The sequence below is a fragment of the Archocentrus centrarchus genome, chromosome 14, assembly GCF_007364275.1.
Source record: "Archocentrus centrarchus isolate MPI-CPG fArcCen1 chromosome 14, fArcCen1, whole genome shotgun sequence".
Classification (NCBI taxonomy): Eukaryota; Metazoa; Chordata; class Actinopteri; order Cichliformes; family Cichlidae; genus Archocentrus; species Archocentrus centrarchus.
In genome coordinates, this window is record NC_044359.1 from 18,869,367 (window position 1) to 18,894,636 (window position 25,270).

Below are 25,270 nucleotides of genomic sequence, written 5' to 3' on the forward strand. Positions count from 1 at the left end.
AGATGCACCTACCTAAAACTGCATAATACTTTAGGGGCCACTTTTACAACCAAAACAGCTTTGACCAGTACGGTCATTTAATTACAATATGTATGGGCTGGTGACCACCTATATTGGCTATTCAGTGGTTGTATAACACTGAATCGAGATCTGAAGGGTTTGGACTCTGGGTTTGCTCTGTGGTAGCATGCACGCTCATGCTGCCCACCACCAAACATTTACATGAATAACAGGACCCAAAGTTTGCCAGCATAAGACTGCATTGTAAAAAACCAACCACAGTTATACAATTCACCCGTTTTAAGTCACTTTCCTAAAAACGCTACGTGACAAGAACTACCACTAAGCAGGGCAGAAAAAGGTCAAAAGAATGCCTTTAAAATCTTTCATGTCTCATTTAGATCTAACCTGGAAAATAAGGACACAAAATATAATGACTGTAAGTGAACTCAGCAAACCAGTTCTCCGTGGACTCTTTCTTCCCCTTGAGGAGCAGCAAGAGATGATGTGTGCACACCCAGAGCATAAAACATAACATGGGCTGAGTCTCCCGCTGGTGCAAGCAAATGCAAGATGTTTACAGGTGACCTAAAAACTGTAACATACAGCAGCAGCTCTCGGTTGTTTAGTTTGAGATCATTCCCTCAGTAGCGTTTAAATAAATGTTTAATTTGCAGTTTTGAATTTACTCTTGCGTATTCTATCTTTTGGTTTGGTTTGATCCGGGAAGTAACTTTAAAGCTACCCTTTAAACGCATCTCCGTGTCACTGATTTTCATATAGACAAAGACTGCATGGTCATAGCAGTGTTGTAAATGTTCTTTTTATCTTTATTAACAGGCAGACATCTCTTTACACTTGATAAACTGATAAAACTTTGACTCAGCAAAGAAAATAAAGAAAATGCATCATATGGTTTCCCTATACTCTTAATGAGTCATTCCTATTCCAGGAGGTATTGATCTAAAGTCTCCTTGGTGATCCATCTGTATGGGCAACAGTCCCAGAGTCATTTTCACTGACTGTCCCTGCACCTTCATCCATGTCATCCACATTTCCCTCTGCACAGCAGTCTGTTTGATTTAGCAGACGCTCCAGCAGAGTGAGGCGCTGCTTCAGCCGTTGCTGAGTGTGCGTATATTCACTGAGTAGGCGGGCAAACCGAGTCTGAAGGATGTCCAAAGAGGATTCCAACCGTTCTACCTTCTCCTCCGTGTCTTCCTTCTGTAGCCCACCACTCTCAGCGTTCTCATCCAGAAGACCCTCTTTCATAAGGATCTCCCGGCCCCTTTCCTCTAGCACAGTCTTTGCATCTGGATACTCGGTCACTGCCTCCATCAAGTCGTCTTTAGAGAGGCAGAAGAGGTCAGAGTAACCCAAGCTGCGAATGTTGGCTGTCCGACGATTTCCCATTTTACTGCCTTTTATATTCAAAATGCTGATTTCCCCAAAGCAGCTACCAGCTGTGAGAAGAGCATATTGTGTGACCCCATCATCAGCCACCACAGCCAGCTTCCCTTCTTTAATGATATACATCTCCTTACCAATGTCCCCTTTTCTGCAGATGTAGTCACCTGGACTGAAGACCTGTGGGCGTAGTTTAAGCACAAGCTCCACCAGCAGTCCTGCCTCACAGTCTTGAAAAATACGTACTTTCTTCAGGGTCTCCAGGTGTACATTAATAGCGATCTCAGCCCGCAGTTTGTTTGGCAAATTCTTGAGCACTTCCTGCTCATCTACTGCTTTCTTGTTGGTCCAGAGGTAGTCAAACCATTTGATAACACGTGTCTCCAGTTCTCTGCTGACTTTGCGGAAGTGCATATAGTGTTTGATGGCATCAATACGAGCTTGAAATTCAGCACGAGTGGCGTTCATGTTGGCAATCATAGAGCCAACATTTCCCACAATTGTAGCAAAGATCAACACCCCAACGAGAAAGTCAAAGACCACAAATAAGTACTCTTCATCTTGCACAGGTGCAGGCATGTCTCCAATCGTGGTAAGGGTAAGAGTCGACCAGTACAGACAGTAGATATAACTCTGAGTCAAGGAGGAATACCCAGGTCTGGAAATGTTTGGGAACACCCATGTATCCGAGCCAAATCCCAAAGACTTAGATATAGCAAAGTAGATGCAGGCGTTCCAGTGAATGATAACCAGGATGTAAAGAATCAAATTGCAGATACGGAAGATGTTGGGGTAGTTGGTGCGTGTCTCCGTGCGGTCAAAGAATTCAAACATGCGTGGAAAGCGTAGCAGACGGTTAAACCTGAGCTGTGGTGTGTGAATGCCTGTGGCGATGTATGCCAGGTCAGTGGGCAGGATGGACAGCAAGTCGAGCTTGAACTGTAATGTACGGATGTAGCTGTCTCTTAGCTTGGCATGGTCCTTTACCAGCAAACCTTGTTCCAGGAACCCTTAGAAAAATAAATAAAACACAATTTCAGTTGAACTCTGTTTAGCTTGTGAGAAAAAGCTAAGTGGTAAATGAAAAAAAAAATAGCTGCTCTGGTCAAGTTTTTATCTTACTAACAGTTGAATTAAAAGATGCCACAACCTCCAGTGTCTTTAAGCTCGAGTTTCCTGAGTTGCCCAGTTTGTTAAACCCAAGTGACAACCTCTAGGTCTGAAAAAATGAAGCCAATGCCTAAAGGCCCTTTCACAGAGGAAGTGGCAAATTTTAAATGTTGCTTTGTGTGTGCAGGACATTTTCATACATATTGATGTCATCATGATGTCATGGGATGTGTTCACACCTTCTTCTCCCACCAAAATCTGCCTTTTAATATTAATGTTTAGTGCATATTGTAACTGAAATGTAGCATTTGTTTGCATTTAAGACCCATTTAGTGTAAATGCACTGAAGCAACGAGCTGTGAATTGAATGGCTGAGAAACTGCACACTGAATCATTCAACGTTGGGCTGAAAGTGACATGTGCATTGTACCAATTTTCAACCAGACAAAAAAACTTTATGCCATCAGAGTAATTTTAAATATAAGAAGGCCAGAAGCTGTATTTTGAAATGGGTTACCTGTGCGGAGTCGAACACAGGTGTCTGTTATGTATACAGCGTCGGAGAGGTAATCCAGCACCAGCCAGCAGATGTAGTTGTCTACCTGCAGCTCATCAAAACACGCCCTGTAAATGCATTTCGAAAGGATTTAGTGTTCTTGTCTAGGAAGTGAACAGTACACCATTCACCCATGCCTAGGGAGCTGCAGGGCCCCCACTGACTCACACACTGTGGTGTTATTACCTTGCAACAACAAGGAACCAGTTGTAGAGCACTGCCAGGGCGATAACAAATAACCAGCGGTAGTATGCGTTATCGGAGGGGGACACCACAAACAAATCCCACTTTTTCCTGTAAGTATAAGGAGACTGTGACACTCCACCAACACTGACAGACAGAAAAAATAGCTTCACAATATAACAACACAATAGCTATATCATATTTTTTTAACAGTTATGAGACAACTACTTATTTCTGAGGTAAGTAAAAACGCCTTACAGTAAACCTATATTTCACTGAGCTGAATAATTAACTCTGGGTGTCTCTATGACTTCATAAGACATACCGAAAGATTCCTTTGGCATTGTTGCCATTGGCATCTGGTTGTGTGTTGCTGATGCGACTGGGGGCCGTTCTCAGCTCAGGGCCACGAAATCGTTCCAGGAAAGAATCTGGCCGCTCCTCCTCCTCCAAGAGACTCCTGTGTGCCCATTCCCGCAGTCTCACCACCAGGTTCACCAGTCTGACACACATAAGGAAAGTAACACCTCTGTCAGAGCCTCGGTCAAAATTCAGATTAAGTTAGTGTTGCCTTATCTGAATTTGCAAACAGTGAAACAAATATTAAAACCTACATCTTTAGGGAGCTATATATCTTAAAATCATGTTAAATTACCTCAGTCCGACCAACATTAATGTGGACTGAGCAAATTAGCCGGCACAATTTCCTAACTGGCAGCTTTGGTGTTTCTTTTTCTAACTGCACGACAGGAAAATCTCAACAAGGCTGAAAGAAAAAAGACTGAATTCTTGCAACCCATCAGAGGTCAGAGTCACTTCTAATACATACAGCATTTTCACCAGACAAGTATAATGAATGAATTTTGAATGGATTCTTCCTGAAGCCGGTTACCTTCAGGAAAAAAAGAAAGAAAAAAAAAGAACAAAAAGCCCTTCTATAGTGATTTCTGCAAAGCCAGACGTCCTTTGCCACAAAAAATAATTCAGCAGTGTTATGTAATATGTAATAAGAGCTATACAATAATCTTTCAGCTCCTTAAATCAGTCTCCATAAATGAGCCCAACACACCACAGCTGGATCATCACAGTTTTACCTTGAGATGGCTCCAGCTCTTTGTAAAGAATTTCTTGAACTGCCTCCATGAGGGTCGAGAGCAGCGACTCTTTGTAGCTCCGAGGATGTGTCATCACAGACAGATGGCACCCTAGTAGGAAAAAGTGAAAATTCAGTACGAGAGCCTCAGTTTTGTGTGCCTGAATGAAACCTCTGAGGGAAAACACCATAAATATTTGGAAGTTCTTGTTACCTGCTGAGAATGCTCTCTGCTCTCCCGATTTCCTCCTCCAAGCTGGTCTTCACCGACAGATTGTGGGGAGACCGATCTCTCTCTGCCAGCTGGCCTGTCATCTTTAGATCTGACAGTATGGACAAACGCTAATATTAAAGTCCAACTGGTAGCAATGTTATCGACATTGTAGAGTGCTGGGCATGTTTTCCTGCTTCAGTTACACTGTGTGCAGGAGACAAAAGTGTTTATGGTGCATGTCACAGATAATAGTCAAGGGACTGGGGGGACAACTGGGACTGTGACAGACTGTCCCTAACCTGGCCCATCATACAGCAGGTGGTTGCTGTGATGACTTAAGAGAAATAAAAAAGTGCAGTTTTTACGTTGATGCAGCAGTGCTTTAGATACACAAAGTTTACTTCAACCATAAAAAGTTCCATTAAGAGTGCTGTGACACACTTTCTCCCAGCAGCACAGACAGATGATGAGGTGCTTAGATGACTGTTACCATTGTGTGACTAATTGGTGGGTCATTAATGAAAACACACACACACACACATATACACACAAAGCCATCCTGCATCTCTGCGGCTCAGTGAGGCAGTCAGCTGCTTTCCCTCAGGAGCCACATTGCTTAGGAAACCGGGATGCTGAGAGAGCGCAAAGTGTGGCATGACATAACAGCAAGACGGCTACTGAGGCCACAAAGATTGATAATTCACCCATAAACTCATTCATCTGCCAGTCCACACTTTTGTAGCTTTAGTAATTTGGGGACAAGACTTTATTTTAGCCTACATTTGCAAATAAATATTAATTCAGCTCATTAAATATATTATGCAACACAACTTTTTTCCATAGTGCTTCCATAGAGTAAATTGTAGATTACTAGTATCATAACAATGTGTACGCCAAAAGAGAAAAGAAAAGAAAAAGCATAAAAGGACATCAACTTAACATATTGTCCTACCTCTAGTTTCCTTGAATTAGTCCCCAAAAAAAAAAAAAATTCACACAAAATTTCAAAATTTACACAGGCACATCCAAAGCAGGTCTTCCCCAGCCAGTCCATCCTTCGTAAGTCCTGCTCTCGCACCATTCTCAGTTGTGAGCCTCCTCTTGAAGAGCGCTCCCCTTACAAGCGTGAGCACGTGGTCCACCTCATCCTCAGATGGGCTGAGTGCTGAGAAGGCAGGTAGGGGGTGGGAGATGGAGGGTGTGGAAATCTTTTAAATGGTTGAAAGCCTTGATGTCAGCATTAGACTGAAGAGTATTCTGGGTAAACCTTGTTCTTCTTTGACTGCTCGGGAGAATTGTGAGAAACAGAACAAAGAATGCAGTCAGTCCAACAAGATGTTTTCTTTTTATAAGCCTTTGGATTCTGTCTGGTTGATTTTTTCACAATTTCTTAACCTGATATGTTTTATATTTACTTGAGAGCTCATCAGCATTTGTAATGGGTTCACAAATTGGCCTAATATAACACACCTTTTTGGCACATATAAACAATGGCGCGTCAATTTAAACTGCTTTATGTATGAGGAGATGGTTCAGTTTCAATATTAGTTTATGTGGCTCAAAGAAAAGAAGCTAAAACAGAAACATAAATGAAATTTAAAAGAAAAACAATTTGTGTAGCAGAGCTTATGCTACTGTTTCTGCACTGATTATCCACTTACATTACATATAGTAATCATAACTAATAACACAGAATAATGTTACACATATACATTAGATCGAGAATGAGATGGAAAAAAGTATAAACTTCAAAGCTAAAACATCAGGATAGCAACTGGTTCTCTTGTCTTTTCTTTTTGAAGATGGGATCTTTATGATTATTCACAGTTTGAATATAAGATTTAGACTAGCAATCTTCTGGTTAGACTTTTCTAGCTGAAAACAATCAACAAGTCCAAACTTTCACTGTAGACACACTCTCTGCTGTAAATGGAGCTTGAAAACCCTGGCGATGAGGACCACAGGGGACCGTTTCCTAATCACGCAGCTTTCCGACAGCCTGGCAGTTTCCGCTTTAATCAGATCCTCAAAAAACATGCTAGGAGTGAAGCCCAGAGGACTTTACATCTGCCTAAGATTCAGGCCAGTGAACAGTGAACTGCAATCTGCCATTGCTATCTCTGTTGGACAGCAAGCTTGTTGATGGACTGTGAAGAGACATCAGTACAGTAAATGCACAAACTGTAATGTTTTTTTTTTCTTTAACAGGGTAATTTTTAAGCAGGTGGAGGATTTTATGATGAAAAAGGGGAAGAACATAAAGCATGGAGGCAGTAACAGAAGCTAAGATAAGAGGAAGGAGAAGCAGTAAAAAGAACAAAAGGTAACTGATTGTAAAAGGGAAACTGGAAGAAGTTCCTCCTCATAGACTGGTGCAGGAAAGCTTGATTTTGAGTCCAGATTAGTTTTGCATTGCATAGATTGAGATTATTGTTATTCAATTAATCTCATTGATTTATTACACATCTAAAAGGGATGGATATGGTCGGCAACAGTACATTTAAATGATGCTAAGTTGGCATTAATGGGACCAAAGTGTTCCAAGAAAATATCCCCCACATGATCACACCACCATCTGCCTAAGTTGCTTATACAAAGCAGAATGGATCCGTTCTCTCATGGTGTTTAACCCAAATTCTGTCCCTACCGTCTGAATGTTGCAGCAGAAATTGAGATTCATCAAACAGGCAACATTTTTCCAGTCTTCTGTTGTTCAGTTTTGGGAGCCTGTGAGAATTGTAACCTCAGTTTCCTGGTCTTAGCTGAAAGGAGTGGCACCTGGTGAGGTCTTCTGCTGCTGTAGCCCATCTGGTTACAGGTTAGACATGTTGTGCATTCAGAGATGCTTGTCTTGGTTTATTAGGTATTTGCGTTAACCAGCAACTGAACAAGTCTGCCCAATAAGGTGTTTTTTAATAGGCCCTTGCAACACTGCATTCATTATCATTGCTATGCAGATGATACCCAGGTTTATTTATTCATGAAGCCAGATTATATAAATTAACTAGTTAAACTACTATCATGTAGTAAAGACATTAAGACCCGGATGAGCTCTAATTTCCTGCTTCTAAATTCAGACAAAACTGAGGTCATTGTACTTGACATGATGTCTAACCAAATACTCACTCTGAATGGCATTACCATTACTGGCCTCCAGTAACACTGTGAGGAATCTTGGAGTAAGTTTTGATCAGGACACGTTCTTCAGTGAACATATTAAACAGATATGTAGGTCTGATTTCTTGCATTTGCACAATGTCTCTAAAATTAGAAACATCCTGTCTCAGTGTGATGCTGAAAAACTAATTCATGCATTTATTACTTCTAGGCTGGACTACTGTAATTTATTATTATCAGTTGATCCAGAATGCCGCAGCTAGAGTACTGACAGGGAATATAAAGAGAGAGCAGATTTCTCCAATATTGGTTTCTCTTCATTGGCTCTGTGTTAAATGCAGAACTGAATTTTATTTTTCCTAGGATACTTAGGAGTAGGATGGGAGGCAGAGCCTTCAGCTTTCAGACCGCTCTTCTGTGGAACCAGCTCCCAGCTTGGATTTGGGAGACAGACACCCTCTCTATTTTTAAGATGAGGCTCAAAACTTTCATTTTTTGATCAAGCTTAATAGTATGTGCTGCATCAGATAACCCTGAAACTTCCCTTAATTATGCTGCAACTTCTGGCTCTCTTCCACAGCATGTCTTTTGTCCCATCTCCCTCCCCTCGCCCCTAAGCAGTTGCAGCAGATGGCTGCCCCTCCCTGAAACTGGTTCTGTGGGAGGTTTCGTCCTGTTAAAAGGGAGTTTTTCCTTCCCACTGTCACCAAGTGCTGCTCATGCAAGGTTCTGATTGTTGGGGTTTCTTTCTAATACTGTAGGCTCTTTACCTTACAATATTAAAGTACCTAAAGTGTTCTTGTGAATCGGTGCTATACAAATAAAACATACGAGTTCTTTTTCAGGTCATATTTATTGTTGCATGTAAAGCCCTTAGTAATAGACATGAGCATGAGACCAAATACAATCTGGCCATTGTCATTGAGTATCATGAAGCTACCTGGAATGAAGTTGCCATTTATATTTGGTAACAGTGAATACAAAAGAAAGTGGAGAACTCAAAGCATGAGTGCAAGTTGTCTTCGAGACAAGAAGGCACAGCAGAAGCCAGGAGAATCCAGTCAGCCTGCTCTTCATCCAATGTAACAGATACTTAAAAACAAACAAACAGAAACCCAACACAACAAAGACCAGAAACACCCGAAGAACAGCATTTACATCGAATAATGATCCCAACAAACAAACAAATGACGAGTACAAGAATACATCACCATAGCCATTCCTATAATCTGACCTTATGGCTTCTGTATGTGGATATGTAGACGTTTATGTTGCCAGTTATGGGATGCCAGTTAATGCCATGATTTTACTTCAACAAGTCAGAGGAAATGTGTTTTTTGATATGTGCTCCATTTAAACACATCTCTTTGTTTTTCCTCTCCCTTCCCAAACATCCACAAGCATTTATTCATAACTATGGTATTTGGGAATGTGTTTTGGTTACTCAAGGCTATAATTTACTTATCAAGCTGAGTAAAAATATGTAAACCTTGCAACTGCAAATAGGCACACTTGCTTAAAAAAAAAAAAAAAAAAAAACAGCATTCTTACACATTAAGAGTTCTGCATACTGAAACTGTAAAGATGATCAAAGTCTTTAGAAAATTTAGTATTGCAGCTTCATTTTAAATAAAAAGGAAAGCACGTTTTTCTTCAAAAAACACCTCTGTTAATCAGAAGAGGCAGGGATACATGCAAATGTATGATTCTGACACGCACACAACAAAAAAAAAAAAAAAATTAATTCCTTCAGATGGGGAAGCTCTCTCAAAATGCTAATGGCCTGTGGGTATAAGTAACTGTCACAATGATTCCAGCTAGTTAGACTCGTTTCAACCCCCGACCCATCAAGCAGGCAAAGACCGTCATCACCATTTTGGGTTTAACCTCCACCAGGTCTTCTGGGAGAGCGTAGACACGGGCTCCAATCTTCCTTGCCATTGAGATGGCATATCTAGGGAGGACACAGAAATTGTAGGTTGTATAAAACTGGTCACCCCTACTTATCAATATGCGGTCAGAAAGCTGCTTCTCTTTCTTTTGGTCCTTACTTGGCATTCTCCTGTTTGTCGTCATCAGAGAGGCTGCCAGTTTTGATCAGATCATAGTCGATGCTGTTAGGCTGGATAGCGTCAATGAGTTCCAGGACTGCCAAACTGCTGCTGATTTCCTTGTCCTGATCACCGCATAACACACAGATTAGGGTTCCAACACACACAGGCCTACCTCGCAAATGAGATGTCACCCCTACCCATCCAAACCACACATCTACATCTTTTTTTACACTCTTCCATTTGCTGATAAAGGCTGGTTTACGCATGTACAGATTTCCAATTCTCCAATGCTGCTTTACCTTAAAACTTGAAATCTTGGACGATTTTCCAGCCTCTGCCAATGTTTTGTTGACCCAGCGTACAATGATGTCATCGTTTACTTTGTCTCCATCACCAAGGTCCTCCAGTACATTCAGTGTATATCTGAAAGAGTGGATCGCTAGCATGGAAGTGAACAGAAAACTCCAGTTTTTAGCTCACAGTAAAAAGACAAAAACATCAGGGAAGAAACTTTAACTCTGGACCCTGCTATGGAAATGTAATCCCAAATATGAAGACTGCGCACACACGCCACTGTGTGTGGAGGTTGCCAACTACAACTATCAACTCTCCACACTGGAAACTGTTTAAGTAAATACAGTAAATAGAGAGCACTATTACAGTGACTCCAAAAGTGAGGATTGTTAGTTCAATACAATACAAGCTGATGAATTCCTTCAGCTGAGAAATTGGGCTTCACACCCAACATATGGTTATTGTTGCTGAAAGTCTGTGAACAGCGGGACATTTGAAGTACGTTGTGTCCCTGACGACATGTTTGGTGTTATAGGGTTAAGCTACTTTCATTTGTCATTAATATGTCTTTAAGTGGACCTATTACACCATTTTCCTTATTTTCTATCATCTATGTACTTTGGTGGATGCCCACTTTGGTGGTTTCCACACTTTCACAACAACTTAGCAAGTAGCTGGCAAGTGTTCACAGACAAATCAGTGGCTTCCATATAAAGTACAGGCAACTGCAGTAATCTAGTAGCAATCAAAGCAATCATAAGGAGATCCTCAATTTCACAGCAATTTCCAGTAACCTCCAGCAGCCACTTGCAACCAGTCATGGAATACTTTCCCGATGGCTGCCAACTGGTCTCTAGGTCTGTGTGATTGTAAAAAACAGATCTTTTGGAGACTGTGCGTTTAGTGTGCAGTTTGTGTTATGGTAGAAAATGAACAATTCAGAAAATTGTGAATTATTTTATACACTGCTCAAAAAAACTTAAAGGAACACTTTGAAAACACATCAGATCCCAATGGGGAAAAAAAAAATCATGCTGGATATCTACACCTTCACCTGTAAACTCATTCCTGTTTTGGGGGTTGTCTCATTGTTGCCCCTCTAGTGCAAATATTATTAATTTCATTAAAACCAAAGCAGCTGAAACTGATTAACAACTCCCTCTGCTACTTAACTGACCAGATCAATGTCCCAGCAGTTTGATTTGATGCTATAAAAAGTGTTCCTTTAATTTTTTTTTAGCAGTGTCTAAACACCATGGCAGCTTGCTAATATAGCTAACATTTGCATTCTGAATTTTTAGTTAGCCAAATTAATTTTGTTAGTGTCTCTGTGTGCTCAGCACACCAAGCTGTGAATCTTTTTCTTTTCATGTTAACTACAAAGGGGGAAACAAAAGAAAGAAGGAAGGTTTTTCTTTTGTTTTTGTTTTTTTACCTCCGCATCAGTTGCCACACCAGTGCCAGAGTCAAGGTAGGATTGCCATCATTCAGGTCCTGCCCGCCAATGCCAACAAGGGAGAACTTGGCTTTTTTGCCCAGTTCCACTGCATAGTTACAATTCTCCAGCTGGGAAACAAAATAAAATGGTTAGTAGGAGAAAACCTTCTTGAATTCAAAGGAATTAGATAATTAGAGCTACCTTTTTCATGTTGGTCCCCAGTTTCGGGTACGGTGGCTTGTTGACCTTGTTGTTCCAGTCAACTGGCACTTTAATCTTCTCATAGAGCTGAAGGATGACCATGGCATCCTGTAGGTCTCTACAAGAATAGTGCACACTGTGATTAATAATCATCAAGATTAAAAGAAGAATGCTAGATCCCACTGACATTTTTTTTTTTTTAAATGCCAGGAATGAGATTAACTTGGAAGTACTTACGCATACAGATGATTCACATTTGGGTTCACTCCCAGGGAGTTCATCCAGTTTCGGAATGTCCTCTCTTCTCTCGTCTCACCTGCACAGGACAGCACAGGATTGTGAGTCTTAATGGGCTTAATTGTGAATGTATGTAACTATTAAAATAAACAGTGAATATTTTTGCAAATATAAAATCTGCATACTGACTGATGTATCCAGTAGGTACCAAAATCAGGAGCGATTTGTTGTCTTAGTTCTATGCTACAGTAAGCAAGTTAGTTGTTATTTGTTAGCTATTTGTTCATAACGGGTTTGTATGTAAATACAACCCATTTAGTGAACTAGATTCTTTCAAGTAGTGACAGATTTTTTTATTTCCTTGGTGATTTCTCATGTTAGATTTCTGTTTTATTGTTTTTTTTCCAATCAAAGAAAGTTTCTGACTGTATCAAACTTTTTTTTTTTTGTTGCTAATTTACCCATAAATAATGTTAAAGAGAAATTATACAGTTTTATAAAGGTTTCACTGGCACTCAAGACTATTGGGGACTCTTGCATCTTCCTATATTTGATTACCAACTCAGAATTTTTCAGTATACCCACCTTCCAACAGTCCCCAGTCAATGTCCTCATTCTCAGGTTTGGTTAATGCTGGATATTTATTAAACAGATTGGCCACAAAGGCGAGATTGAGTTTGGGGTTTCCACTGACAACATCAGTTGGGGTGACAAACTGCCGACAGCCGAGCCTGTCAGCCTGCACCAGCATGGCGTCCGCCCTCTTGATGTCGTCTTTCTCCTGAACAACACACATCACACACATGCTCGGGTCAGAGGCCTGTACAGCTGCTGCCACGTGGTGGAGATGCTCAGCTGTGAGCTCTAACTGTCTAAGTGCTTACATTGATGCCTGCCATGTTGATGTCTATGCGTGGCTTATCTTCTTCCGTGCCTTTTGGAGAGATTTGATTCAGAAGGTGGAAATAGGCTCTTGAGTCCTGAATAAAAAGAAGCAAACAAACACGATTTAGGTTCCTGCTATTGTACAAACAAGAAAATCCACGCTAACTTTGGTCTCGTTAAAGGCAGCTGCACTCTGAGAAAGGTGATGAGAACTTGCTAAATGTTAAAATAATGAGCATTAATAAGATACGAAAGAACAAATGCAAAGGAGGTTGAGGTTTTCTAAGTAGTAACAGCATTAGAAAATGCAAACACACACACAGGTGCACAACTGCTTGATTTATGAAGTAGCCTTGTAGTGCCTGTGTAATAAAAGTTGACAAATGCTGTACATCTGACATAATGAATGGTATTATTTAACTGAACTTCCTTTCTAAAATGTATGTTGCCAGAGAAACACTGTCTTTTTCTTAATCCCCACATACACAGCTAAGCCTGAGATACTACCCACTCGTTCCTATTTCTGGAACAGTTAAGTGGATACTTGGGTGAGTATGTGCAAACACAAACATGTGCTACCTGTCCAGGTGGGCTGACAGACGTCTGTGCTAGTAGACATAGTTATTACTGTAGTGAAAAACAAGTCAAAATGGATTTTAAAAGCCCTGTAAAGAACCTTAAGAGCCACATTAAAACTATAATATTATGTCCTAAAGTTTTGTTTAGTGTCTCTATCTGCATCTACCATTTAAATACACCAACTGAATTCACTGCCAGTGAGTAAACTCACTTTGATGTCAGAGCTGAAGTTGTTGATCTTCTTCTGACCAGCATTTTCCAGGTGAAAGTTTGCCCAGCGTAAAAGCAGTTCTTCTGGTGACAGCTTCATCAGGTCCTCCAGAGTTTCTCCATCTCTCAGCAATGCTGCCAGTGCTGTTCAGGGGCATTAATCATCACTTAAGCTGCTTGAAAACAGACCAGGGAATAACAGAACTAAAACAACTGTTATTTAATGCCATGTACCTTCGTTTCTGCTGAGCTCTATGTCAGCAAAAAGACCAATCTTGATGATTTGCCACAACAGACCCAGCACCAAATGGGGCTTCCCTTCTTTCAGGTCTAAAGCACCAATGTTCACCACATGGCACCCAATGGCTGAAGCAGAGTTCAGGGCCAGATTAAGATTCTCCTGTAATGTACAAATTAACAGATTTTTTTTTTTTTCTTTTTAACATTTGCATAAAACCTGAGAAAAGAAACAGCACCATCATAAAAAAAAAAAAGAAAAGCTGACTGACCTGTGTTGTAAAAGGTGTCAGCTTCTTTTTATTTATGGTCCTCTCATCAATCGTGTCGGGCACTGACAGGTTGATCATTTTGCTGTGCAAAGAGTACAAAAACCAAACATGAACTTTGATGATTGATGCTTGTTGTTAGACGAGATAGAAATCCAAACGTGTATTGTTAGAAAAGCACCGGTGTTTGTAAACAATAAGCAACTCTTGGTAAATATTTAATTTTTGGAGCATCATGGTAGAAAAGTGGTTTAATAACATTTGAGGGCACAGTTTGAATAAATTTGTGACACTTTTTTCCAACCATTTAGTTTCAGTACTCAATACTGAGTACTCTCAAACAAATTCAAACGTGATGTTTACCAAATTCTTGCTTTAATATTGTGGTAAATACAACATAAACTTGATCTATTCCTATTTAACAATTACAAAATTACAGTACCATTAACAACATAATGTTATGCTGCATTCTAATTAGCAGTGCTAAAAATATGTTTTCAACTTGAAGTACTGTTATTTTACTGCAACATTACTCAAATACAGGTAGTCACTGGTGTCAAAAATACTTAAGTAAAAGTAAACATATATTTTTTTTCAACTATTTAGAGTATTAGTTCCTTTTTACCTGCTTAATATATTATCAATAGGAGGCATTCAATTGAGATCCATATTATAACAAACAGTGGCAGCTGAGTCTCATAAAATCAGAATATCAGACAAACTGTCAGTCTCATAAATGACTAAACTTAGGTTAATGTAAGACTGCTTTATGCTTTATGGGATTTTTATTTACTCACTGTAAAGTATCAAAACCAAATAATTCAGCAGGTAATAAACAATCATAGCTTTTGTTTATTTGCCTACAAAAATTCAAATGAACAGTTTGGACATTATTTTAAACTCAGAAGCAAATTGTGACTTTTTAAAAAAATTTTTTTTTACTGGGATAGGACAATGGAGAGAAGACGAGAAAGCTGGGAGACAAATCAATGGCAGCAAATGCAGTAAATGGCCTTGGAGTGGGTTTGAACCCGGGCCTCTGCATTAGCCTTATGGTATGTGGGTCAACCCAGGGGAGCTAAATCGGCACCACAAATTGTGATTTTAAAAATAGCCAATTCACACAGTAAAGCATAATGAAGTACAGTAAAAATACGGGGGAATTGACTTCAATACAGCAATACGATTAGCTGGACTGTTTTTACGAGTTTGAGGTATGTTAAAGTGAACATATCATGCTTTTAAATCCTTCCTTTTCATATGTAAATCATTCACTCGTGGTCTATATAAAGTAGAACTGCAATGCTTTGGTCTGAATTCCTCGTTATTGTGGCTCCACAGACGCCTCGTTTCCCCCTGTTCTGAGGTGCGTCTTAGAGCAGCTCGTTTTGGTGCGGTCCCTTTAAATGTGAATGAGCCATTTCACGCCCCGGCCCCCTCCAGGTCGCAGAACGTTCCACTCCACCCTGTTTGGCCATTTTTGTAGTTTGATAGCAGCGATACGATTATCTACCGGCAGAGAAACTTTTTATTCCCAAGTTTATTGAAGATGTCAACAACGGAAGACTTGTCCATCCAGCCTTACATGTTTGAGTCAGAGTCTGACCGAGAGCAGGAGAATGAAGATGACAAACCTGCAGAACCACGCCTTCAAATGAATGCATCGCAATGGAGTGTTATTACTGTATTTACACCCTCTCCATCCATATCAGCTACCTATAATATGGAGCGTAGTTTAACTATAGTGTCCATACATTGGAAACTACTATTTAACACCCACAAAAGGATACTCATACTCACTGTACACAACTAAAGATGTGCAATAATTTGATTAAGTATATCTTATTTGGACTACAAAATCGCTAAGAGAAAAAAAATAAATAAAAATGTCGGATTCACGAAATTGGTTAGCCGGAACTCCATGACCTTAGCACCACAAATACTGTGATGTAATAGACAAGAAAACGTAATAGGGAATAGAGAAAACTGAACAGACTGAAAAATATGATCCAAAAAAGAATATAAAGATATCGACGCAGCACCGGGAGAGAATACATTTAAATTTTCTGCACTCCTAGACACTCAAAGCAGACACACACACACACAAAAAAGTATTTAAGGGCTAAAAAAGTGGATTTTACATGATATGTCCCCTTTAAACTATATTAAACTTCAACAGTAAACTGACTTTAATCATTTTGAGCTTTGACCAGACCAACTGCAATTCAGACACAGATAATGCAACTTCTTCAGAGCTCCATATGTTGATATAAAAAAAAAACTCACATTTACCATTTAGCCAAATATGAACAACCTTTAGAGCAGTGTCAGAGCTAGGTGAGAGACAGTTACAGGAGTGCTCACCAGAGTACGATACCGTCTCCAACACATGTGAAGAGGGCGTCTGTGTTGGGATCCATGGGCAGAACATGCTGGCAGTCAGGGTCCTTTTCCAGAGCAGTGTTGATCCAGTTCACAAAGGCGTATCGCTCCTCCTCTGTAACGACAAACACAGGCGGCTTTAAAATCCAAACACCAACAAGATAATGTCACTGACCTGCTTATAAGGACTAAGTTTACTAGGTCACATTGTCCAGTAGAGATTACTTCAGTGTTAAATGAAGCATCTGCAAGTGAACTGCAGAATGTACAAAGTCTACAGCTCATGACAAACATTGGCAGCAAATAGAAAGAGAAAACAGACAATGCCCAAGAGGTCAGGACTCTCTATGACGTACCAGAGAATGAATGTTGTGTGCCTTCACTCGACAGCTCAGAGGTCCCTCCAATAGCCAGGATGCCTTCCTTTCTGTTGATGGCCTTGCGAAAAGACTTGGATATCTGGCCAGCTTTCAGCTCATCAACAATCTAAAATAATAGCAAAAGATGCTTAGAAATGCTAAAGGCTGAAAGTTATGGCATGTTTGTGTTGTATTTATTGACATTTGTGATTGTGTTGTAGAAATGAACATTATTTACAGCAATGGCTGTTCTTCAAAAAGTTGTAAAGCCAAAAATAATATTTTTTTAAAATTTCACTGTGCATCTATAATAATTACAAGAATTAGATTCTTATGTTCAAGGTAGCTCTCTGCTAATATTTCAATTAAAGCACATTTGTTCAATAAAACATTTCTAACCAGTAAAACTGAGTGAGCATTACAGACAAATAACTGAACTTTCTGAAAGAACAGTTCTTTTGGATTATGTTTGATTACACAGGTATATCAAATTGCTGTATATACATGCAAGCAACTCTACTGAGGAATCACTTTCAGATCAGCCACATATAATTTTATGATATGATGGCCATTTAATTTGTAATTCAACAATTTTTGTTATCGGGAATCATTTGCAAGGGTTTTATTTTTTTAATTTCAGCTTTTTTGAAACACAATCAGCAGACTAATCAATGAATCTGAGTCAATGACTCAAACATTCTGTAATAAGCCATAGTTCTGTGCAAAAGCCTCAACCGACTTCTCTCCTGTTACTGTTGCCTTTTTGTCTTTTGGGCTCCTCTAAGCCACCGTAGCAGCTCAGGTCACTTGGCAGACACAGGAGAGCTGCTGGAACTGCTCCTCACTGGCATGAAAACAAAAAGCCAACCTGCCAGCTACAAGGCTAAGAAGATATGGTGAGTATCTAGTTTAGTAGCTGAAGTTTTGGCAGCATCAAAGGGCTTTAAAAAACAGTGTTGATTGATAGAAAAGGTACAGGGTTGCCTCAGGTTGATGGATTCATGATAGCATCTGGGTTAGAGTTCTGTAGTAACAGCTACAGAACTTATTGTCCTCCACATTAAAACATTATTTAAAAATAATTAAGGGAGCAATATGTGGTGACAGTTCTTGCTCTGTAGTGTAGCTTATCAGTAAATCACAACATATGAACCGAGCTGCGTTGACAATACGCATTCAGTGGTAACATATGTGACACTTCCTGCAGCTGAAGTTATCACTGCCTCATCAGTGACCTTGGCTCTGCAGCTGCTGGCGTGACCACAATGAGCTGCCAGGCAACTACGTAGCACAGCACTCTTTACATGCAGAAGGTCACAGGACGCTAACTTGCGTTTCCTATCGTAGTGTAGATAAAAGAAGTAACCACAACAACACAACAGCAATATTTTCAACCAGTTCTGCATATTTTGTTTCATCTTTCTCATACAAAAGCACATATATGTGTATATAATAACTTATCAACACATGAACGACGCTGGATTGAGGAGCCCAGCTTTGCAGTGTCATAAAATACCTAATCAGTTAGCAGATATTTGGACTAAGAGCAACTACATCTTCAGAAAAAAAAAAAAGTTCTTGACTGATAAGGTACGCAAGCTGTACAATAAGCTGCTTCTGCAAGTGACTGACTCTTCATTTCCTCAGCTTACTTCACTTTGATGGCACCACTTCCACATTCCTACAGTATGTATGTTTGTGCATTTGTGGCAACGTAGAGGCTTTTCAGCTCTGCTGTTCATGCAGATGCTATCAGATAGAGATATAATTTTACAGAAAAAAAACAAAACACTTGGAATAGAAGGTAAAAATTCATCAGGCTTGCTTATAACATACCGAGGTAAACTCTGTAAAGTTTAGTTTTTCATCATTGTCCGTATCGAGTTTCTGGATGAGCTCTCGAAGCCTGAATCCTGGTAGGGGATGGCCAATCTCTTTAAGGAGGTCGCCAAGCTCTTGTTTACTGATATTCCCATCTCCATTCTTATCTATAGAAACACAGGAAGAACCATTAGATATAGTAAAACTAGCTGTAACAACAGTGACAATTACAATTATAATTCAACATTTTCATTTTTGGTATCCAAAATTGTCAAAACCAAGTCTGAAAAAAAAAAAAAAGATGTCACAAAGAAGGTAAATTTACAAGACAAACTCTTAACAAACCACAAATATTATATAAATATGTTATTAACAGCATACTCAGTAACATGGCTTTTACTCACCAAAATTGTCAAATATCTGTCTCATCTCCTCCCTTTCTTCCTGTGTTAGCTTTGCAGACATTTTTCTGAGATTGACCTGAGGTGGTCAGTCAGAGAAAGGTGTGACTGTGGGGAGAGAGCAGAGTCAGTCTCAAAACAACGTGAGGCAAACAGTGTCTTTATCACTCCCCCCAAAACTCCCCCAGACTGCTGCAACCTCCTGTGTATTCAACCAGCATTCAACACACAGCAGAAAAGTGAACCTCTCATTTTCTCCCAGGTCTAAAAATAACTTCATTTGCCTGTCTCCCTCACAATGATCACAGCCACTGTTAGCATTTATCCTTTTCCTTAATCAAAGTCACTTCCTGTTAGGTTTTATTGTACAGCACAAGCACATACTGTAATAAAACTACCAGAGGATCCAAGACCTGAACAGCCTTTGAATGATTTTATGTTTTCTTCTGAATTAGTTTACTGTACAGCACATTTTGTAAAATTAATATTTTTTACTAACATATATTTTTGCCTATACTACAATCAACAAAACAAGTTAAATCTTTTTACTGATAGATGCAATAAAAAGCTGTTAGGACTGCACATCTAGTTTTATGTAACAACATAACATCTGGTATATTTGTGAGCCCCTGTGAGGCTTATATACAAATATAGAAATTGTGTCTCTGTGACCTCCACCTAAGTTGAATTTCTGCGATCCCCTCTTTCTCTGTAGCCAAAGAGCTACACAAATGGACACCAAGGCAGACGATAAAGTCTCTTGAGACGATGGCCAATATTCTGTGATTTCTGGTGTAGCCACCAGATATCTAGAGAGCAAACATCTATTCATTTATTACTATCCATCAATCCATCCATCCATCTTCTTCCGCTTATCCTTTTCAGGGTCGTGGGGGGAGCTGGAGCCTATCCCAGCTTTGTAGGGTGAAAGGCAGGGTGCACCCTGTACAGGTCGCCAGCCTGTCGCAGGGCTAATACAGCGATCATTTATTACTAATCCTGATAAGTTTATATGTATTTCTGTTTACCTGCACACTCCCAAATCCCACTGAAAAGAATTGGTCATTACAACTTAGGCAAAAAAAATGGAAATTAAAACAGAAGTACAATTTAACCCTTGTCTACAGTTTCTGCACATGTGACAGAACAATGTAAAGAGAGCGTGGTGTTGATATGTCAGTCACCAGCTCAAACCCATACAGTATTAGATAAATGATTGTGACTGGCATGGCATGGGTAAGGCCAGATGGAAATCTGTTTAAACAGTCAGAGCAAATGAAACATGACCTGTCAGGTTCATCTGGTTCAAAGGTTAACGACTCAAGTCACGCAGCGACTACAAGTCACGCAGCGACTACAAGTCAGCGAGAATCAGTCTTGAGAGCTACTCTGCTTGACAAAAACCACTGTGTTCCCATCCTCCTCTGAAGCAAAGGAAATATCGGGGGGGGGAAAAAATGCACTGAAAATAAGGAATTTCTGTCAGCACCCCCTTCCTGTTCAGTAGGTGCAAAGGAATGCAGGAGGCCTGGACCGATTGAGCTCCACTTACAGAGAGGTGAGCTCCCTCACTCTCCAAGGCTAGACTGGTATAATGGCATTCCTCTCTAACATGAGGGTTGAGAAAACAAAAATGTGGTTAACAAAAAGGATCAAAGATTTTTCCAGATAGAGAAGTGTTCCCTTTTCCCGACTTAAAACTACAGATGTGTGATTATCACAGCGTATAAATCCAGGGCAAGGCTAACATCTGGTTTCCCCAACAAAACATAAAAATAGAAGAGGGAATTGGAATTTGTGCCTTAACTTTTTTGGAGAAAATCGAGCCATCTATTTTCTTTGCACCCTCAGCAACATCTTAGCTAAGCAGCTAACAGCAAAGCAGACAGCGAACCAAAGTCCACTATCTTTGCATCTGCTTTAATGAATGCAACTATTAATAGTCATAAAAGGTGACTCAACAGTAGCCACAAGGCGTCAGAGATGTGATTCAGTTCCCATGAAACTATAAATATAAAACAAAGCAACAAATTATAAAGGCATGGCCCTACAAAAACAAGAATGACTTGTCCAATAAAGTCATTCAGACAAAATAAATCACTTTTTTTTTTTTTACATAATTTAGAAAACTAGGTGACTGTGAGGGATTTGTCACTTTAATGAGCCACAACAGAAACAAAAATCATTTTAAACAACTTACCATAAATCAGAGAGAAGAGTGTTTTCCTTCTGCAAAGTAACCCTAAATCAGGGCGAGTACAAACTCCTGACTAAACTATTAGGAAAATGCCGATTCTAGCACAGCTATATTTAACTTTTCTCCAAAAGGATGTGAAATGTGGCTGGTTAAGTCAGGCCTGCTTCAAATAAGTGCCCACAAACATTACCTCACTTGCTCACTTGTCACACCCTCGGCAGAGGCGGAGTGACAACAGAAGAAGGGTTTAAGTACATGGAGCAAGGGCACAGATGGCAATGGACAAATGTGAGACATATCACTGGTGGTGCAGAAGAATAGAGGGTTTGTAATCACCATCGCAAAGCATGGCTATAAATCTTGTGTTACGCTAGAGAGTGAGTTCAGAGTGGCTGGTTTCCAAAGACAGTTGCGCTCTTTGACAGCTGGATGGTTTGTGTGTGTGTGTGTGTGTGTGTGCGCATGTGCATGTATAGAAGCAAAAAAATTCCTGTGCTTTTACATTGAAAGCAACATCAACCTCCTAAATGGATCTTTGTCTAAAAGCACATCAATACCTCTGACAGAGCACAATATTAAGAGGTCAGTGTTTGGCTGCGGTACAAAGAGGGTGACAGATGAGTGCCATAGCTATACTTTCAACTAATTAAAATTAAAAACAAAACAAACAAAAAAAAAAAAAAAGAAAAACAAATACTGGGTAGAAGTATCCCAAAATGAAAGTTTTGGTAGCTCCAGCTGAAACTGAGATGGACTGAAACAAATGCTCATGTGTATAGAGTCAGTCATCCGAGTCATGTGATATCTAGCAGTAGCAAAACAAGCATAACTGGACTTGTTTTGTAGGCTTTAAGACATTTTACCCCTCTCTTCAAGAAGCTCTCTTAGTTCCAAGCTCATTTTACAGCCGAATCTCTCTCTCTCTCTCACACACACACACACACACACACACACACACACTTACTTTTTTCCCAGCAGCAGCTTTAATTGTTGAGCCAAAAACAGCACATTGACGCCGTTTACAATCGCCTTTGATGGCTCTTTCACTCAATTTGAAGCCGAGGGCTGCTCCCAGATGGCTGAATTAAATGTGCAGAGCCGACACACCCCGCCCCGCCAATGTTTCATCCACAGTTACGTGGGAAATGGGAGGGACACAAATAGATTGGGCACCCTTCCCAAATGTGGTCAAGTTCAATAAGCACACACCCAATGCAGTCTGCAGGAACATGGACGTTGACTCAGTCACAATCTCCTGCAGATGTGAAGCTAACTGACTCATGAGCACCAAGCCAATCTGTAGGGCCAGCCCTTTATTTCCTGTTCAGGCTGCTGGAATAAGATAAGCACAGCGGTACTGGCAGGTAAGGAGGAGGTGATGACAACAAATTGTTTGTGGAGTTTACTCGACTTTGACATCATGTACAGCTGCGTGTGTAACACCCGAGGCTGGGTATTATAAAAGCTTAAAAAGCCAGGGCATATGGTGACTCATCATGGATACATTCAAATGAAATAACAGCAGCCACCTAGTCTTTATACAACCTCCTCTCTATAGTACACCAGTGTTAACCAAATGAAAGCATGTGTTTTGATAAATGATAAAGGAAGTCAAAAATCCCTGTGCTAGCAAATTGGTTGCTACAGGAATTCATACAGAGATGCTGCTGAATCAGCTTGGTTACTTTGTTTCTGCGACAGGTAAGCACCACACCTACATCTATGTTATTACTCAACAAAAGCAGTGCATACCATTAGACATGGCACACTCACAGTACTATCAAGGCACAGTAACTGTAAAAACGCCACTGATATTGTATCTGATTGCTTCAAAAACCACATAAGAATGGAAAACATTGACTTGTTGCATTATTACTCTTTGTTGCATTCGCTGTAATATTATTAAAGTTGGTACATGATTCATTTAGAAGACCACAATGACTCAACAATCATAGTAGTGCACTTTTTTTTTTATTAAACAGGGACCGATTTTAATGTTCAGCAACATCTACCAGAAAGTGCAGTTTAAAAAGAGTTTCTGAATGAAAAGAAGTGGTGCAAAACAGTAACCTGATCACTTTTTCTAAGTTGCAAAACAAGTGACATTTCCGTATATCCTGACGGTGCAAAAAAAAAAAAAAAAGTGGGGAAACCTGTTCATTCAAACAGGAGTGAACCAGGCTGGAAGCAAAATGCAGCTTAGCTACACCACCCATCCACCTTCTCGACTGTCTGGTTTGAGAGATAGCATTGTGTGCATGTAATGTCTGTATTTAAAAAGGACCTACAGTAGGTTCTCTTACAGTTCCACAGCATGAACAAGGAAAAATGTCATTTTACCTCAGCTATTTTGTGAAGCATAGTGTACATACCAGTACATTCATGGACAATCTGACCACACCAGTCAGGTTACAGTTAAAACGACATCCAGCATTCCTCTTTCCCACAAAGGAAATGCAATTATCACATTCTTTGCTGCTGACACAGCCAACAATGTATGCCTCATCTTTATGAATTAAGCATCTCTATCCTGTATCCATGTATCCTGCCGTACAAGCAAAACAAGATTTTAACCAAGGCCAGGACCTGCACTGCCGAATGCCTGTTTTCACAACGCACTTAATGTTAGAAGTCACAACATTTATGAAGTTAAAATACAGGTGTCCTGGACATTATCAGTTGGCCTTGTTGTTCAGCCGTGTCCTAACAGTGATCCAGGATTGGAATACCAGATGTAAGTGAGTGCTGCAGCTCCACATGGGCTCCAGGAAAAATCTGGTAAATCGTTCAAGGCAGTAAACAAGTTTACATAGACCACTGTTCAACACACACAGAGAGGCACAAAAAGCCACTGTGTGCATAAACAAGCTGTCTTATTTTGGTGTGGAAACATTCACCAAGCTTACCAGCACACGGAGAGAAAGACCATATGAGAACAATGACTTTTCAAAGATCAGCTAAGAAAACTCTTGCACAGTGAGTGCAAAGGCCTCATAGACTTTTCGTGGCACAGAGTCAGGGGAGGCACATCTTTGCAGAAAATAACAAAAAAATATATATAATTAAACATTCAGCAGAGTAAACATTAAGGTCACACATACCAGGCATGGCAAATAATCTGTTACACTAGACGTCTTTACAGACTCTTTGTGTTATTGTCTTCAGGTATGTGTCATTTATATGTTAACTTGTGCAGCGGGAAGATTAAAAATAAACCTTTTAAAGAAATACTGCAGTCTCCACCTTTAATTCCTCCGGTGAGAGGTGGCGTGCTGAGGGACCAAACCTGGTTTTGTCTAACCAGACTTTTCCTGTAGGATTTTACATATTCAAAAATATGGAGACAGCCTATATCTTAAGCATTAAAAATAGGTTAACCTCTTTCTGTATAAGCACATAGGCACACAATGAAATGAGTGCATATGCTGTGTCGTTGAGTAGCAGCTACTTTTTCCAAAAGTTATTTGGCCATAATTTGGAAGTGAAAGAGTGCATTATTTCACCAATTTATCGCTTATTCAGCTCCGAGAGGATGAACAGGCTACACTCAAGGTGTAGCTAGAGCTAGCCGGCTAGCGACAAACATGCAAGTTTTATAGGCAGGAAACTACCCGTATTTACTCCTGCAAATCCATCCCTATAACCAGAGGATAACGGCTATCACAGAGAGGAAAGATTACGACAGATGATGGTGTTTTGATAAGCAAAACTGAGACAAACTCTCGCTGTAAGTAGGTGGTGGTCTATAAGTTGTCAGGAAATTGGTACTTACTGTTGGTGCGCCTTAAATTCCAGACAGCGTCCAGTCTGCAGTCCTGCCTCCTCCACGTAGAGACAAAAGTAGACGACAGGAATGCTCGCCCGCCCTGCGCTGACGTCACCCAATACGCGCTGTGTCTGTAGTATGGAGGGTCACTGATACCAAAAATTTAAACTCAACTAAAACATTATTATTGAAGGCTCTTAAAGTAAAAGTAATTTTATTTTAAATTTGACTTAGTGGATCAATTATATAAATATAAGCAA

At 40.0% G+C, this 25,270-nt stretch overlaps 2 protein-coding genes across 4 annotated transcripts; both read right to left on the minus strand.

Annotated features, from left to right (window-relative positions):
• Positions 1 to 946: 946 nt before the first annotated feature.
• Positions 947 to 4,664, minus strand: cnga2b (cyclic nucleotide gated channel subunit alpha 2b). Its single transcript, XM_030745924.1, has 6 exons — positions 4,564 to 4,664; positions 4,351 to 4,461; positions 3,582 to 3,758; positions 3,260 to 3,367; positions 3,035 to 3,141; positions 947 to 2,417 (listed from the first exon to the last, which is right to left on the minus strand). The coding sequence occupies exons 1-6, from the start codon at positions 4,662 to 4,664 to the stop codon at positions 964 to 966; spliced, it is 2,058 nt and encodes a 685-aa protein (XP_030601784.1). The 3' UTR covers positions 947 to 963.
• Positions 4,665 to 8,514: 3,850 nt separating this feature from the next.
• On the minus strand, positions 8,515 to 25,137 carry pls3 (plastin 3 (T isoform)). 3 transcript variants are annotated; one of them, XM_030747157.1, is made up of 16 exons: positions 25,017 to 25,137; positions 19,051 to 19,155; positions 18,662 to 18,813; positions 16,823 to 16,952; positions 16,449 to 16,581; positions 14,088 to 14,169; positions 13,813 to 13,978; positions 13,580 to 13,722; positions 12,789 to 12,884; positions 12,490 to 12,685; positions 11,905 to 11,983; positions 11,668 to 11,785; positions 11,464 to 11,594; positions 10,034 to 10,157; positions 9,732 to 9,856; positions 8,515 to 9,634 (listed from the first exon to the last, which is right to left on the minus strand). In XM_030747157.1, exons 2-16 carry the CDS (start codon positions 19,109 to 19,111, stop codon positions 9,502 to 9,504), a joined length of 1,869 nt encoding a protein of 622 aa, XP_030603017.1. In that variant the 5' UTR covers positions 19,112 to 19,155; positions 25,017 to 25,137; the 3' UTR covers positions 8,515 to 9,501. The 3 variants fall into 3 exon arrangements, with proteins under 3 accessions (XP_030603017.1, XP_030603019.1, XP_030603018.1); XM_030747159.1 differs by lacking the exon at positions 25,017 to 25,137 and adding an exon at positions 22,209 to 22,351; XM_030747158.1 differs by lacking the exon at positions 25,017 to 25,137 and adding an exon at positions 21,248 to 21,383.
• Positions 25,138 to 25,270: the final 133 nt, after the last annotated feature.

Bases quoted from the DNA above. Each gene is read 5' to 3' on its own strand.
- cnga2b (XM_030745924.1), bottom strand. From the start codon at position 4,664: ATGACAGGCCAGCTGGCAGAGAGAGATCGGTCTCCCCACAATCTGTCG. The intron at 4,462-4,563 runs GTAACAAGAACT...TTTTCCTACTAG, and splicing joins GCAGAGAGCATTCTCAGCAG to GGTGCCATCTGTCTGTGATG. The intron at 3,142-3,259 runs GTAATAACACCA...ATGCATTTACAG, and splicing joins TGGTTCCTTGTTGTTGCAAG to GGCGTGTTTTGATGAGCTGC.
- pls3 (XM_030747157.1), bottom strand. From the start codon at position 19,111: ATGTCTGCAAAGCTAACACAGGAAGAAAGGGAGGAGATGAGACAGATA. The intron at 12,885-13,579 runs GTGAGTTTACTC...CTTTTTATTCAG, and splicing joins ACTTCAGCTCTGACATCAAA to GACTCAAGAGCCTATTTCCA. The intron at 12,686-12,788 runs GTAAGCACTTAG...TGTGTTGTTCAG, and splicing joins TCAACATGGCAGGCATCAAT to GAGAAAGACGACATCAAGAG.